A 14,003-nucleotide genomic window follows, 5' to 3' on the forward strand; every position below is an offset into this window, starting at 1 on the left:
ACCACAAAAACCTTATGAAAATCAAGAAGTATCAGCATATGAAGTTCTGCAATCTTCTTTTTCAATGCCTCAAATGACCTACTTGCTTCATTAGTCCATGCAAACACAGACTTCCTTCCACCTTTTATAGTATCACTGAGTGGAGCACAAATTCCACTAAAGTTTTTAATGAACTTTCTATAGAAACTACATAAGCCATGAAAGCTTTTTACCTCAGTGGCATTGGTAGGTGTTGGCCAATTGAGAATGACTTCAACTTTGGATGGATCCATTTTCAAAGTTCCTTTTGAGATGACAAATCCTAGAAAAACCAACTCTTCTTGCATGAAAAAACACTTCTCAAGGTTGATTTTCAGTTTCTCCTCATGTAGTCTCTTAAGAACCATGTCTACATGTTTGAGATGCTCCTCCTTGCTGCTGCTAAACACCAAAATATCATCCATATACACTACAATAAACTTGTTAATGAAAGGTGTCAGAACTTCATTCATCAAGCGCATAAAAGTACTAGGAGCATTAGACAAACCAAAGGGCATTACAACCCATTCATACAAACCTTCATTAGTTTTAAATGTTGTTTTCCACTCATCTCCTTGTCTGATCCGTACCTGATGATATCCACTCTTGAGGTCAATCTTGGAGTAGTACTTAGCCCCTCCCAAACAATCCATGAGATCTTCCAATCTAGGCATTGGAAACCGGTATCTGATGGTGATTTTGTTGATTGCTCTGGAGTCAATGCATAATCTTTAAGTTCCTTCCTTCTTAGGTGCAAGGATTGCTGGTATAGCATAGGGACTAATACTTTTCCTTATGAAACCCTTCTCCAACAACTCTTGGATTTGCCTAGATACCTCAGCATTCTGTTTAGGTGTAAGTTTGTAAGCAGCCTTGTTAGGCAAAGTGGCTCCTGGAATCAGGTCTATACAATGACTTACCAACCTCTCAGGGGGCAAAGTGTCATTGATTCCATCAGCAACAATTCCTTTGTATTGGTTCAACAAATCAGCCACCTCCTTGGGGCCTACATCCTTTGCAAAGTTCTGAATTTTCTCCTCTTTAGGTCTGTTGTCCTTAGGCTTCACTACAACAGCAAAACATAGTGTCTTCTCTTCCTTCAACCCTCTCATGAACTCCTTTTCTCCCACCAACATCACACTGTTAGTTGAGGTCTTCTCCTTTGGCTCATCTGGTAAGGGTGTCATTGTGAAACTGTCACCATTCTTCTTGATGTGATACACATTCTTCTTTCCATCATGCTGGGCACTAGTATCATATTGCCAAGGTCTTCCTAAAAGAAGATGGCAAGCATCCATGTGCACTACTTCACACAAAACCTTATCTTCATATTCACCTATTGCAAAACTTATCCAACATTGTTCATCAACTATAGTTTGCTGCTCTTTATTCAACCATGAAACTTTATAGGGGTTAGGATGAGGTATTTTCTTTAATCCTAACTTCTCAATCATTTCAGTAGAAACCAAGTTTTCAGTGGATCCAGAATCTACAATTACCTTGCATACTTTACCATTCACCAAGCATGTGGTCCAGAATAAAGACTTTCTTTGTGGTGGCTCCTTGCTGATTGGTGTCAAGAGTGACCTATTAAACATGATGCATTCCCCAATGACTGGATCAGCAAGTCTTGATGAGGCTGCAAGGTATGAGGTGGTGCTTTGGTGATCATCCTCTTGGGCTAGTTGCACTCTTCTTTCTCCTTGCTGGCTTGAACTGTTGCTTGCTTTCTCAGGACACCTAAATGATTGGTGGCCTACTTGGTTACATGAGAAACATCTCCCAGTAAAGACATTAGAGCCTCTACCTCCAAATCTGCCTCTTCTAGTGCCTCTTCCACCTCTAGGATTGCTTCTATAACCTGAATCTTTTTCAATATCTTGATGGCTGCTTTCACCTTGCTGCTTTTGGAATGAACCTCTGCCATGAAATCTGCCTCTTCCTCTGAAATTTGGATTGCCTCTACCACCTCTATTGTTTTGTTCACCTCTCTTCTTTTGTTTTTCTTCAATTTTCAACACCATTTGATGGCATTTATGGACTGATTCAAGGTTAAACAAACTCAACTCATCCTGAATGCTATATTTCAGTCCATTTACATATCTAGCCAACTTCTGATTTTCAGTTTCAGATATCTTAGTCTTCAAAGAAAGTTTATAAAACTCCTCTGTATAGGTACTCACATCCATATCCTTTTGTTTCAGATTATGTAGCTTCTTGTGGAGGGTAACTTCATAGTCTTCAGGCACAAATTGCTTCTTTACCTCAGCCAACATCTTCTTCCATGTGGTGATAGGTACTTTGTTGTTCTCAACCCTCTCATTCTGCAAGAAGTTCCACCAACTCAATGCTAGTCCCTTCATCTTTGATTTTGCAATCTTCACCTTTGAACTCTCAGGTGTATCATCACATTCAAAGTAGTTTTCAAGGGCTTCTACCCAATCCATGCATTCTTTAGCATTCATCTTTCCTATGAACACTGGGACATCAGGTTTACTATCCTTCCTTCCTACCTTTTCAAGGGCTTCAAGGAAGTGTCTTTGATCAGCAGGTATATTCAATCCATCAAGCTGAGACCTAGGGGCCTCTTCTTCCTCTTCTTCCTCACATTCCTCTTCATCTCTTCTTATCCCTTGTCAATGCTTGAGTCTTTCTAACTCCATCTCCATCTTCTTGCTCCTTGCTAGGTGTTCTTTGAACATTTTTGCCAACTCCTTGTTGGTGATGTTTTGAGGAAATCCATCCCCATCATTTCCTTCATTCTCAGACATCTTCTTAGCACCAATGATCTTAGTGGTGCTCTGATACCACTTGATGCAGAGTGCACAACTGAAAGTGTGCAATTAGACTCAAAAGGTCTATAGGGCTCCAAAGGATTGCTCATTAGGCCTAGCCAGCCTCACCCACACTCCAAACTGATTATGAGGGCTCACCCTCACCCACTCACAAACCTGCACAAGGCCCAAACCCAATCCCTATGGGTTATACAATTTTGGCACAAAATTTGCCTTAGGGCTTCAGTCCCTTATTAAGGCACAAACATGGAAACTGACTTAAATGGTTTCTCTGATTAGAAACATCACTTGGCACACTTCACTTGACCCTAGACAACTAAGTTCCAACCCTTGGTTTGACTCTCCAAACCCTCAAACACCAAATGCAAAATTAGACCTACTAGGCTACTAGGTCTCTCAAACTGAAAACGGGTGATTCAAGGAAACTTTCCCAATGGACCTGGCACTATTTTAATTGTTTTGAGACCTCCTACTGGTGGCCTAACATCCCCCAAAAGGGCAGAGCCCCACAGCACTCTTGCAACTCCCAATCACTACAAGTCTCACAGGCCTAATTGGCCAAATTTGGCTTGGAACACTTGCAAATCGTTGAAGTTGGGTGCACACTGAAAGGGCAGTGGTTTTGGAAGGTCTATCCACCTTCTGGGAACCTCAATCAACGCCTTGGACCAGGTTTTGGGCGGTCACCCATGCACAATATCATTAAACCCGCTTTGACTGGCTAAATACATACAAATATTTAGCCTAGGGCATGACCAAACTTCCCTTGGCCTTCACTTTCAGACCCAAAGCTTTTGAAGTCTTATAATACACCATTTGACCTTGCAAATTCCAGAAAACCAAAGAATTTCACCGTGGAATTTGCAAGTTATGGGTCATTTTGGGTTAAAACCCTCCAAACCTTATGTTCACGGGCTGTCTTTAGTAAAACAGAGATAACTTTCACCAAACAACTCCAAATTGGATCAAACAAAAGCCAAATGTTAGGTGATTCACCCCTTCACCCTATCATGCCCCTAGATCCGTACAACCAATCCGTACAATTGATGTCTAAACCAGTTTGCTATGAAAATCTGTCTTTTATTGCAGAAATTGGTCATGAATCATTACAAAAACCTCCAAACCCATGGATTTCGAATTGGGAACCTTAAATAGGCTTCCCCAACCACAATTAACCAATCCCAATCGGTTGGAGACGTTGGACAAGTCATCCAACCGAAATTTGAAAAGGTTGTCATAGTTGCTAAGCAACTTTTCCCAATTTTTGCACTTTTGCAACCTTGTGAGCACTTGTCAATTGTTTTCACTTGATGGCCATCTTGGGACCTCTCAACCCATGGATCTGGGCATGAGATGACAGAAATGGACATCCTACCAAATGCCAAAATCAAAAACATGAAAATTGTCAAAATTGCCTAGGCTTGCCTAGACTAGATCCTAGTGGACTAAGGGACTTCTAGGCTTATAGAATGGCCTTAGAATGCCTTGACCACACATATTGGATCAAGAGACATGGATGGTGGACTCCCATCCTTATTACAATGCCAAAACAAGAAAATGCAAATCAGGTGCCCTGCACCATTGATGCTACTGACAATGTAAATGTACAGGATGTTGATGTTCAAATGTATGAGCAACATGAATGGGAATAGGGGCAGGAAGAAAAGAAAGATGAAGAAGAAAAGAAGGATGAGGAGCCACCGGTAGTAACTCAAATTGTTGATACACAGCCCCCACTGATACAGGAAACTAAAAAGGATAAGGAATGTGAAAAGAAAGAGGAAGTCACAGAAGATAAGCCTGAAGATGCAGAGAAGAAGATAGAGGAAAAGAAGACAAGAGAAAAAGAAAAGGAAAAGGAAGAGGAGAAAACTGAAGATAAAGAGGAAACAGAGGTGAAGAAGTCAAAGAAGACTGAACTTAAAGTGACACCTTTGTCACTTGATTCTGATAAGAAAATATTTGATGAAGATGATGATGATGCTATAAACATCAAAGGACCACTTGACATGGACAATTCGAGCTCAACTAAGTTGGTGGAGATTGCAACTGCCATACAATCTCGGGCCAAGAAGAAGAGGATGAAAGAACAACATAAGGAGGCAGAAACAATAAAGAATGTTGTTGATATTTTGTCTAGTCTCCTACCAGAGACTGATACAGATAATTTTGTTACTCCTATTGATAAGCTTGGACAACTTGTTAATGATGCCAGAGAACAGATGAAATCTTTTGAGGATGCAACTTATGTCAGTGTTGAGAAGGATTACAAGAAGAAAAGAACTGAGCAATTGATGAATGATATCGACAAAGGTAAAGTTGCCTTGACTGTCAATAAGGACTATTTGAAAGGACTTGAAACCGGAGGTAAAATCCTCTCAACTGTTTCTAAATTTTCATTGTTTTGTGCTGATTTGAAGAAGAAGAAGAAGGAGGAAGCTGAGTAAGAACTTGAAGTTCTTAGTGAGTCATTCAAGCCCCTTAATGACTCTGCTATCAATTTTAGGAGATTGGTTGTAGAACTTCAGCGTAAGCTGAAAGCTTATGAAAATGAACAGGGTAAGAGGATCATATCATTGCAGGAATTACAGACACGACTAATACCGAAGGTGGAAATCTTGCAGAGAGCTTATAAGGAAACTAATGCCATCCTTGCAACACCGGAGATGAGTACCATAGATGACATGGAGGAGTTTGTTGGAAAGATAAAGACACATGTGGAGATAACCGACACTATTTTGGAGACCTGGCATAATGATCTAAAGCAGTTGAAATCTCATTTTAGTGATGCTTTTTCTAAAATTGCATTGTAAAAACATTTTGAACTCCTATATCTATATATGCTATGCAATTTTGATGTAAATGTATTTATATTTCATGTATTTACTTCTTTGTTTGGCATTGTTGTCAAAGGGGGAGTTATAGTTGAAGAGTCAGTCAAAATTTTGTATGTGAAAGTAAAGGGGGAGTAGTGGTTTAAATTTTTGTAATAGCATGTAACTGCTAAGGGGGAGTATGCCATGAAGTCAATTTTTGTATTGCACACTTAGTTGAAATTTTTTTTCCTAAGTGTTGCCATCAATGCCAAAGGGGGAGAATGTTGGCATTTGACTGAACCAGTAAAGACTGTTGGTGATTTGCAACCTATAAATGATTGATTGGTGAATTTGATGAAGAGATTGAGATTCATGTTTGATGACTAAGTCTTGTGTTGTCATTGATGGCAATAATGTTTTTGTAGTCATCTTAGTCTTGGAAGCCAACCGGTAAGCTAAACCGGTACAGAAGACAGCTTAACAGAGAACCGGTAATTAGGACTCCAATCAGTAAACAGAGACAGCTTAACAGAGAACCGGTAATTAGGACTCCAATCGGTAAACAGAGACAGAGTTGCATTCATGCAACCGGTACAAGCGATTCATGAAGAGTTGGATGATGTGGTTTTAAAGCAATGATGGAGACAGGTATTTGGAGCTATGTTCATGACTGCATTGGCATATTCAACTGGACAAGCGAGATTTGATGTACAGAGAAGGCATTCCGATGAACACTTAACTGGTAGTGATAAAGTCACTTAAATCGGTAAAATGACACAAATTTTGTTTTATTTTTAGTTTGTTATGTTGGTGGCCGACATAAGTTCGGCATGCAATGTTAGTTTGTCTAGATTCATTGAACCTAGGAAATTGTTCCAAGCTTGTAACCGACTAAGTTGATGTTTATAAAAAGTGTGATGAGTTATGAGATAGATATGCGTATGTTGATGAGATTGAAGGTGAATATTGAGATTCTGATTGTGCAGTGATTAGTGAAGCTTTGTATTGATGTGTTGTTGAGGTTTTGAGGATCTGAAGCGGATCTTATCAGACACAGAGGTGTTATATGAAGATCATTTGAGCTATTGTTATCTTAATAGTTACAGCAGTAGAATCCTTTAACCAGGTAGGTCCTGACAGGCCTTAATTTGTAAATCCCCTAACAGGGTAACTCTATATCATATTCTTAAATCCTCTTGCGAGGTTGATCCTAACAAGTCAAAGCTCCTAACAGGGTTCATCATTTAAATCCCTTAACCAGGTGACTCCTAACCGGGTCTTCTCCTAACAGGGCATATTTGTAAAACCTTAACCGGTCAAGATTTATATTCTGCAGATAGTGAATCTTGTGGGTATTAACTCCCACCATGGTTTTTCCCTTTTGGGTTTCCACATATAAATCTCGTGTTATGTGGAATTTGTTTTATTGGGCATTAGCTTATGTGGTGATATTCCTCTTATGCTTGTTAAGTTTTAAGTTGTTTAAGTTGGTGATCAAATTCATATTGTTTTTGCTTACACTGATTCACCCCTCCCCCCTCTCGATGCCTTATAAGTTTATCAATTTAAGTTTGATACTTTGACAAGAATAAAGGAAAGACAGAGTTGGAAGAAGAGGCATGCTAGGAAGGTTAACTCTAACACTCTCACAACTTGTAGACTTAAAACACTTTGGAACTTTAGCAAATTCCAAACTTGATAGGCATGCAAGGGAAAAGGAGGAAGACCACATGAGCAAAATTGGAACTTTAGGGCAATGTCGGGAATAAGAAATAGGCCTTAATCGACAAACACAAATTAATTGAAAATGGGACATTACATCTTACAAAATAGTTTCAACAAGTTAAGGACAAGCATACCACTATAATTGTTGCCTTGGAAAATGACATGAAAATCATCAAAGACAACCTCAATAAAGCCACTAAATTTGGTAAATGCACAATAAAAAATAGGATCTCGAAATTTTGAGTGATAAATTGGGTAATTTGAAAAAGAACTTTGAGATCCCTACTACTCATATGAATGGTAAGGGGAATAAAATGGATCCAAGTTTAAGAACAATAAGCAATGAGAAGAAACCCTGCATGAAGGAGAAGGAGCTACATGAGTTTTTAGACCTACTCGAGGGCTATTATAAAAAAGAACTCTGGCTATACTTTAATGTCCCATTTAACGTTAGGTTAACATTATGCAATAATGCACGGTTAAGCAACCAAGGTGGGGTTAGGCCGCAAATTAGGCCGCAACATGGTTGGGCTTTGCAAACAAACCTCTAGTGACACTTTAGGGTAAATGTCCATTCAATGTTTCCTAGATTTGGCGCTGGATAATGCAAGGTGATGCACTAATTTTGCAACCAACTCCAACCTTGCAATCAATATTTTAGGTGCAGAAATTGAAAATCGCAGAAGAAATTAATCCACATGCTATGCAGGTATTTGTGTTCAATGCTTTTGGCATTCCAACTCACATGGCCATATGATCTTACTGAATAGCTGCTTTCTTTCTGCCCGAATTGTTCGCTGTTGTCTTGAGGCTCATCCAATTGGCACACTTCTTTGCCCCTTGATATGATCAAACTGTACAGTCTTTAGACCTCTTGGTGATAATAATATCATCCTTGTAATTACAGCAAATAGCTGTTATTCAACTTCCATGAAACAGGAAATACAGATCATCTATCTGCAATCTGAAGAATCTCCATGCAATATCTGGTTATGTTGAATTTCACCTTTAGTTTTCTTTGTAAACTTGAAATCTCAGCAAATTCCCGACCAGAATTCTTCAACGCTCCAAAAGTATCCGTCAATTCTTGGAAAGCTCTCTGCTTTTGTGAAAAGCCTTTCATCAACTAATATTAAATAAACTCGATCCCGTGTCTCTGCTTAAAACATTTGGATCTTGGTTAACATGCATCTTCATTTCTGGTGTAAGCACACACATGAGAAAACTGAACAGATTCTGATTTGTTATCTAAAGATTCTGGATAAAAAATTGGTTCATATATCTTATTAGGTCAATCATAAATTCAACATTGTTCCCACCAGAGTGACATGCTAGACTTAATCGGTAAACAAAACTTGGCTACAACAAAACATTTAGGATTTTAATTCGTTATCTAAAGATTCTGGATAAAGAATTTGCTCATCTATCTTCTTAGATCAATCATAAATTCAACATTGTTCTCACTATCCTCACATATAAGACTTACATCACTAAACAAAATTTTGGCTACACCAAAACATGTAATCTTAATTAAAAACGAAATTACAACACTTCAGCTTCCAAAACGCAAAAAGAACTCTCCCAAAGAAACATTTGGCGTCCAGATCGGCGATGAGTGGAAAAAACCCTCCGAGCAATAGGAATCCCAAGGAAAAATAATGGCACTATTAAGTGTCCAAGCCAATAATCGAAAAGCAGAAACACTTTTCTTTGTCAGATTCAACAAATATGGCAACTGGGTGTGCAGATTATATATATAAATAATGCTAATCACACAGCCATGAATGACTGAAAAGAGAAACTATGGTGAAAAACTCTCTTATGGAGCGGACTGGATTCCTTAAAATTTATTTGATCAGTCTTGAAAGTCTCATAAATGCAGAAGAAAATTCTTAAACCCAATAGCTATTTTAGTTTTCCTTCATACATATAAAGCTGCAAGAAATGAAGGATAAAGTAAAATCGGTGGGGAATTTATGGCCTTCCCTTGTAATCCGTGATTATTTTAATAAAATTGTTTTAACTATTACATTATGATGTGGCCAACATTCATGAGTACACCGTTATTTAGTCCATTATATCTTACAGTAAACGTCAATCCCAAGGTATTTAGTAGTGCCATACAGAGTAGAGTTGCCTTCATTTGTGAAGGAAAATTCAGACTGCATTAGTCTCCAAGTTATTTGCCCGTGTAAGAAAAGATAAACGTTTGCTTTAAAAAGGACAATGCCTCCACAAAACTGCATTTCTTGTTCTAAAAATAAACAGCCTGCATAAAAGCCTGTGAGCAAAAGAAACCTTCTAGTAATCTGGATCCCTTTGCGCTGATCCAAACATATATTTTGTGCAATTTGTGCACCTGATGTCATAGTTTATAGTAGTACAGTGCATAATCTTTATTTGTGATATCAAATTGAGAGTAAAAGAGTGTCTTGCTACACACTCATTCTAAGAGAAGAGTCTATGGAAATACCCTGTTGATTGTAGCAAGGGCTTGTGCATTGTGCGAGCACAAGATGATCTCATTGAAAACCAATGTTCTCATTAGGGCAAACAATAAAGAACTCCTGTATACTACAACCATATACTGATCATCCCACAAAACATGTTCATGAGTGAGAATAGAGGAGCAGAGTAATGTTTTTCTCCTTATCTCATGTACAATTACCAGTAATCCTTACAAGAACAAACTCCATCCTTAAAATGATGGAAGCGGTAAGCATCCCTTACAACAATTTCTCGTCCCTCAATTTTTGAGATTAACTTAGAGGCAGTGTGGCAATCACTGCAAACACGGAGGTTCTTAAATACTAAAACAGGGGAATCGTGGGCTATGCTGATAAGCCCAAAAGCAATAGCCAACTTCTCACTATGGTGACATACAAGGTGCTCCTTCTGGTGCTCCTCCACGTCATGGAGTGCAGAACTTGTATCAGGTACATAACCTATCTCTTTCATTTCCTTAATCAATGAGTCCAACTTACCATATATCTCCTCTGTTTGTGGGTGTGAGCGATCGCTTGCAACAAATGTGTGCACCTTGTTCTTTACCTCTATCCAGCTGCGTCCAACCTTCTTTTTAATCCCCATTTTATTCATCACTTTTCTTATATTGGCTGCCTCGTCCCAATTGCCAATAGAAGAATTCATGTTAGCTAACAAGATATAGGTTGCATCATCTTCTGGTTCCAACTTAAGAATACATTCTGCAGCGCGTTTCCCAAGCTCCATATTGCCATGGACCCTACAAGCACCAAGTAAGGTTCGCCATACCAAAGCGTTGGGTTCAAAAGGCATCTGATTAATTAAGTCTTCTGCCTCTTCTAGGCATCCAGCACGACCAAGGATATCTACCATGCAGGCATAGTGATCTACAGTGGGTTCAATGCCATAAGTACCATTCATAGAATTGAAGTATTCCCAACCTTCATCAACTAAGCCCATGTGGCTACATGCTGAAAGAACACCTACAAAAGTTATATGGTTAGGTTTCACGCCAGCGACCTGCATTTTTTCAAATAGTTCAAGAGCTTCCCTTCCTAGACCATGCTGTGCGTATCCTACAATCAATGTTGTCCAGGCAACCACATCTCTCTCCGGCATTCTGTTGAATATTTTTTGTGCATCATCAATGGTTCCAGATCTGGAATACATGTTCACTAGGCTGATCTCACCATATGGATTCGATACCCTCTTGATAAAATTAGCATGGACCTGTTTCCCCTGTTCTAGAGCTGCTAGTTTGGCACATGCGTCAAAAAGACTGGAGAAAACAAATTGGTTTGGTTTCATTCCTGCACGCTGCATTTGTTTAAAGATATTGAGAGCTTCTTCCCCATCGCCCTTGTCCACGTACCCTGCCATCATTGCACACCATGATACTACATTTCTTTCAGACATTCTGTCAAACACTTGTCGTGCATCCTCTATACGATTGCATTTCGCATACATATCAACAAGAGGAGTTGCAGAACTAACATCCGATTGGAATCCATACTTAACGATATATCCATGCATTTGTTTTCCGAGATGCAGATCCAACGTGCTGCCACATGCCCGAAGAACACTCGAGAAAACGAATTGATCCAGCTCCATACCCGTGCCTAGCATTTCACAAAACAATCTGAGTGCTTCACTTTCATTCTTATTCTGAATGTACCCAACAATCATTGCAGTCCATGTCATAACAGTTTTCTCAGGCAATCTGTCAAACACTGTGCGTGCAAGCTCACTAAGCCCACATTTCATAAACATATTAACAACAGCACACCCTGTTGATGCTTGTACACTATCTCCACTCTTGATAACGTACGCATAAACCTGCTTGCCCGTTTCCAACATCGAAATATTCGAACACGCACGAAAAACACTGGCTAATATAATCTTGTTTGGAAAAAAATTTGCCTCTAGCATTCTGCAAAACACTTGCAGCGCCTCTGGACCAAATCCATTCTGAGCATACCCTCCAATCATGGAACTCCATGAAACAAAATTTGCGTCAGACATCTCATCAAACAGTTTGCGGGCAACCTCGACGCGCCCTAATTTTGAATACACGTTGATGAGATAGTTACCCAGATATCTATCTACCTTAATGCCATTTGTGATCATGTGTTCATGTACCATCTGGGCTTCTGGCAAAGCCTTCTTTTCGAGACACAAATTTAATAGGGAACCGTAGGTACCTGGGTATATCCTGGTGCCATTTTTTCCCACGGTCTGTAAATGGTGAAGAGCTTCTTTCAATAAACCTTGTTTGCAGAGTTTAGTTACATGATAATTCTCGTCTATGTCGGCCATCAGAGCTGTTTCTCTCATAGCAACCCCCTTCACCTTGAATTGCCCACTTCTTTGTTTCTGTAAAAACTGCCCTCTGAATGTATTTGCATTGCCGTGCTTTATTTGCAATGAGGTAGTTTGACATGGCGAAGATGAAGTAACAGTCCAAGAAGACGCCCAGACTAACAATGCAGCCATGTCTGAGCTGATGAAATATTTTGATCTCTTTCTAAAAAGCACAGAGCTAAACCCATCTATCTAAAGAAGCTTAAATTTTCAATCCGTTTGGATAAGATCCACACCTCTGCCACAAGTATCATCACTCAATTCCTACCTTTCGTCTTTTTCAAATTTATCTAATTTCCAATGAATGATTAGGTACCATTGACTGTTACGATAGAGTGATTTTTTATTTATAAATTAAAAATCTCCAAATATGAGCCGTCTATTATTTTCGCTGACTGTGCGGCAAGGTGGGTATTAACTTTAAGTACACCACATATACCATGTATATACTTTAAGTTCACCACATATACCATGTATATATAGTACAAAGAGTTCTTATTATATATTCTTTTAACTTTTAACTTTAAATTTACTTATATCATGTATACATAGTACACATAGTTTTTGATTAAACATTAGATTTTTTAAACATTGTTATTATTAAATATTTTTCTTTTTTAATTTATTTATTTTAATTATAATATTTATATAAATAATCAATTTTAATATATATTAAATGAAAATTCTTTAATATGACAAATACATATGAAGATAGTATGTTTAAACATTTGTCTTTTTTTAATTTATTTATTTTAATTATAATATTTGTATAAATAATTAATTTTAATATATATTAAATGAAAATTCTTTAATATGACAAATACATATGAAGATAGTATGTTTAAACATTTGTCTTTTTTTAATTTATTTATTTTAATTATAATATTTGTATAAATAATTAATTTTAATATATATTAAATGAAAATTCTTTAATATGACAAATACATATGAAGATAGTATGTTTTCAATAAAAATATATTTTTTTAACTACTTATTAATTTAATATGTTTAATATAAATTATTAATTTTAAAAATTGTTATTTTTATTAATATCTAGATTTCAATACATTTTAATTTTGCATTTAGTTTTTTATTTTAATTTTGATTTGAAATTTGTTTTAATTATTTATGTTGTTTTAAGAAATTACAAATAATAAGTAAAATTTATTAGAATTAATTTAATATTTAATTACTTATATTTTCACTTTAATTTATATGACATTATTGATATTTAAATTATAATAAATTTAAAAATTAAGTTTATGTTTTTCTATTATTTATTAATTTAATAAGTTTAATATTTATTATTTTTTTGTTAGTATTTGAAATTTGATGTATTTTGACTTTGCATTTAATTCATTTTATTTCAATTTTTAATTTATAATTACTTTTGATTTTTTTATGACTAAATATTTATATGAAATAAAAATAATAATTAAAAGTTATTAGAATTAATTTAATTTATAATTATTTGTCTTATTAAAATATCAATCAATCATTGTATAAAAATTATATTTTGAATTTTTATTTATATAATAAAGTAAATTTCAAATTACAAAATATAAATTAAAAGTTATAGAGTGAAAGAGTCTCTCTCTCTCTCTCTCTCTCTCTCTCTCTCTCTCTCTCTCTCTCTCTCTCTCTCTCTCTCTCTCTCACACACACACACACACACACACACACACACATCTTATATCTTTACCTTGTTATATCCTCATCTCCCCTCTCACTGTCTCCCTCTTTCTATCTCCATTCTATCCTACCTATCCCTCTCTCCCCCTCTCTCATTATCACTCAAAGTTTC

General features: G+C 37.0%; 2 protein-coding genes across 2 annotated transcripts; both read right to left on the reverse strand.

The window, feature by feature from the left end:
* Positions 1 to 749: 749 nt before the first annotated feature.
* Positions 750 to 2,483, reverse strand: LOC131860330 (uncharacterized). The gene has a single exon (XM_059214732.1). It carries the CDS (start codon positions 2,481 to 2,483, stop codon positions 750 to 752), a length of 1,734 nt encoding a protein of 577 aa, XP_059070715.1.
* A 6,853-nt stretch (positions 2,484 to 9,336) lies between these two features.
* Positions 9,337 to 12,496, reverse strand: LOC131026664 (pentatricopeptide repeat-containing protein At3g24000, mitochondrial). The gene has a single exon (XM_057956597.2). The coding sequence runs from the start codon at positions 12,329 to 12,331 to the stop codon at positions 10,019 to 10,021; it is 2,313 nt and encodes a 770-aa protein (XP_057812580.2). The 5' UTR covers positions 12,332 to 12,496; the 3' UTR covers positions 9,337 to 10,018.
* Between the last annotated feature and the right edge of the window lie 1,507 nt (positions 12,497 to 14,003).

The sequence above is a fragment of the Cryptomeria japonica genome, chromosome 11 (assembly GCF_030272615.1).
Source record: "Cryptomeria japonica chromosome 11, Sugi_1.0, whole genome shotgun sequence".
Lineage (NCBI taxonomy): Eukaryota > Viridiplantae > Streptophyta > Pinopsida > Cupressales > Cupressaceae > Cryptomeria > Cryptomeria japonica.

Coding starts and splice junctions, on each gene's coding strand:
- LOC131860330 (XM_059214732.1), bottom strand. CDS start 2,483: ATGAATGCTAAAGAATGCATGGATTGGGTAGAAGCCCTTGAAAACTAC.
- LOC131026664 (XM_057956597.2), bottom strand. CDS start 12,331: ATGGCTGCATTGTTAGTCTGGGCGTCTTCTTGGACTGTTACTTCATCT.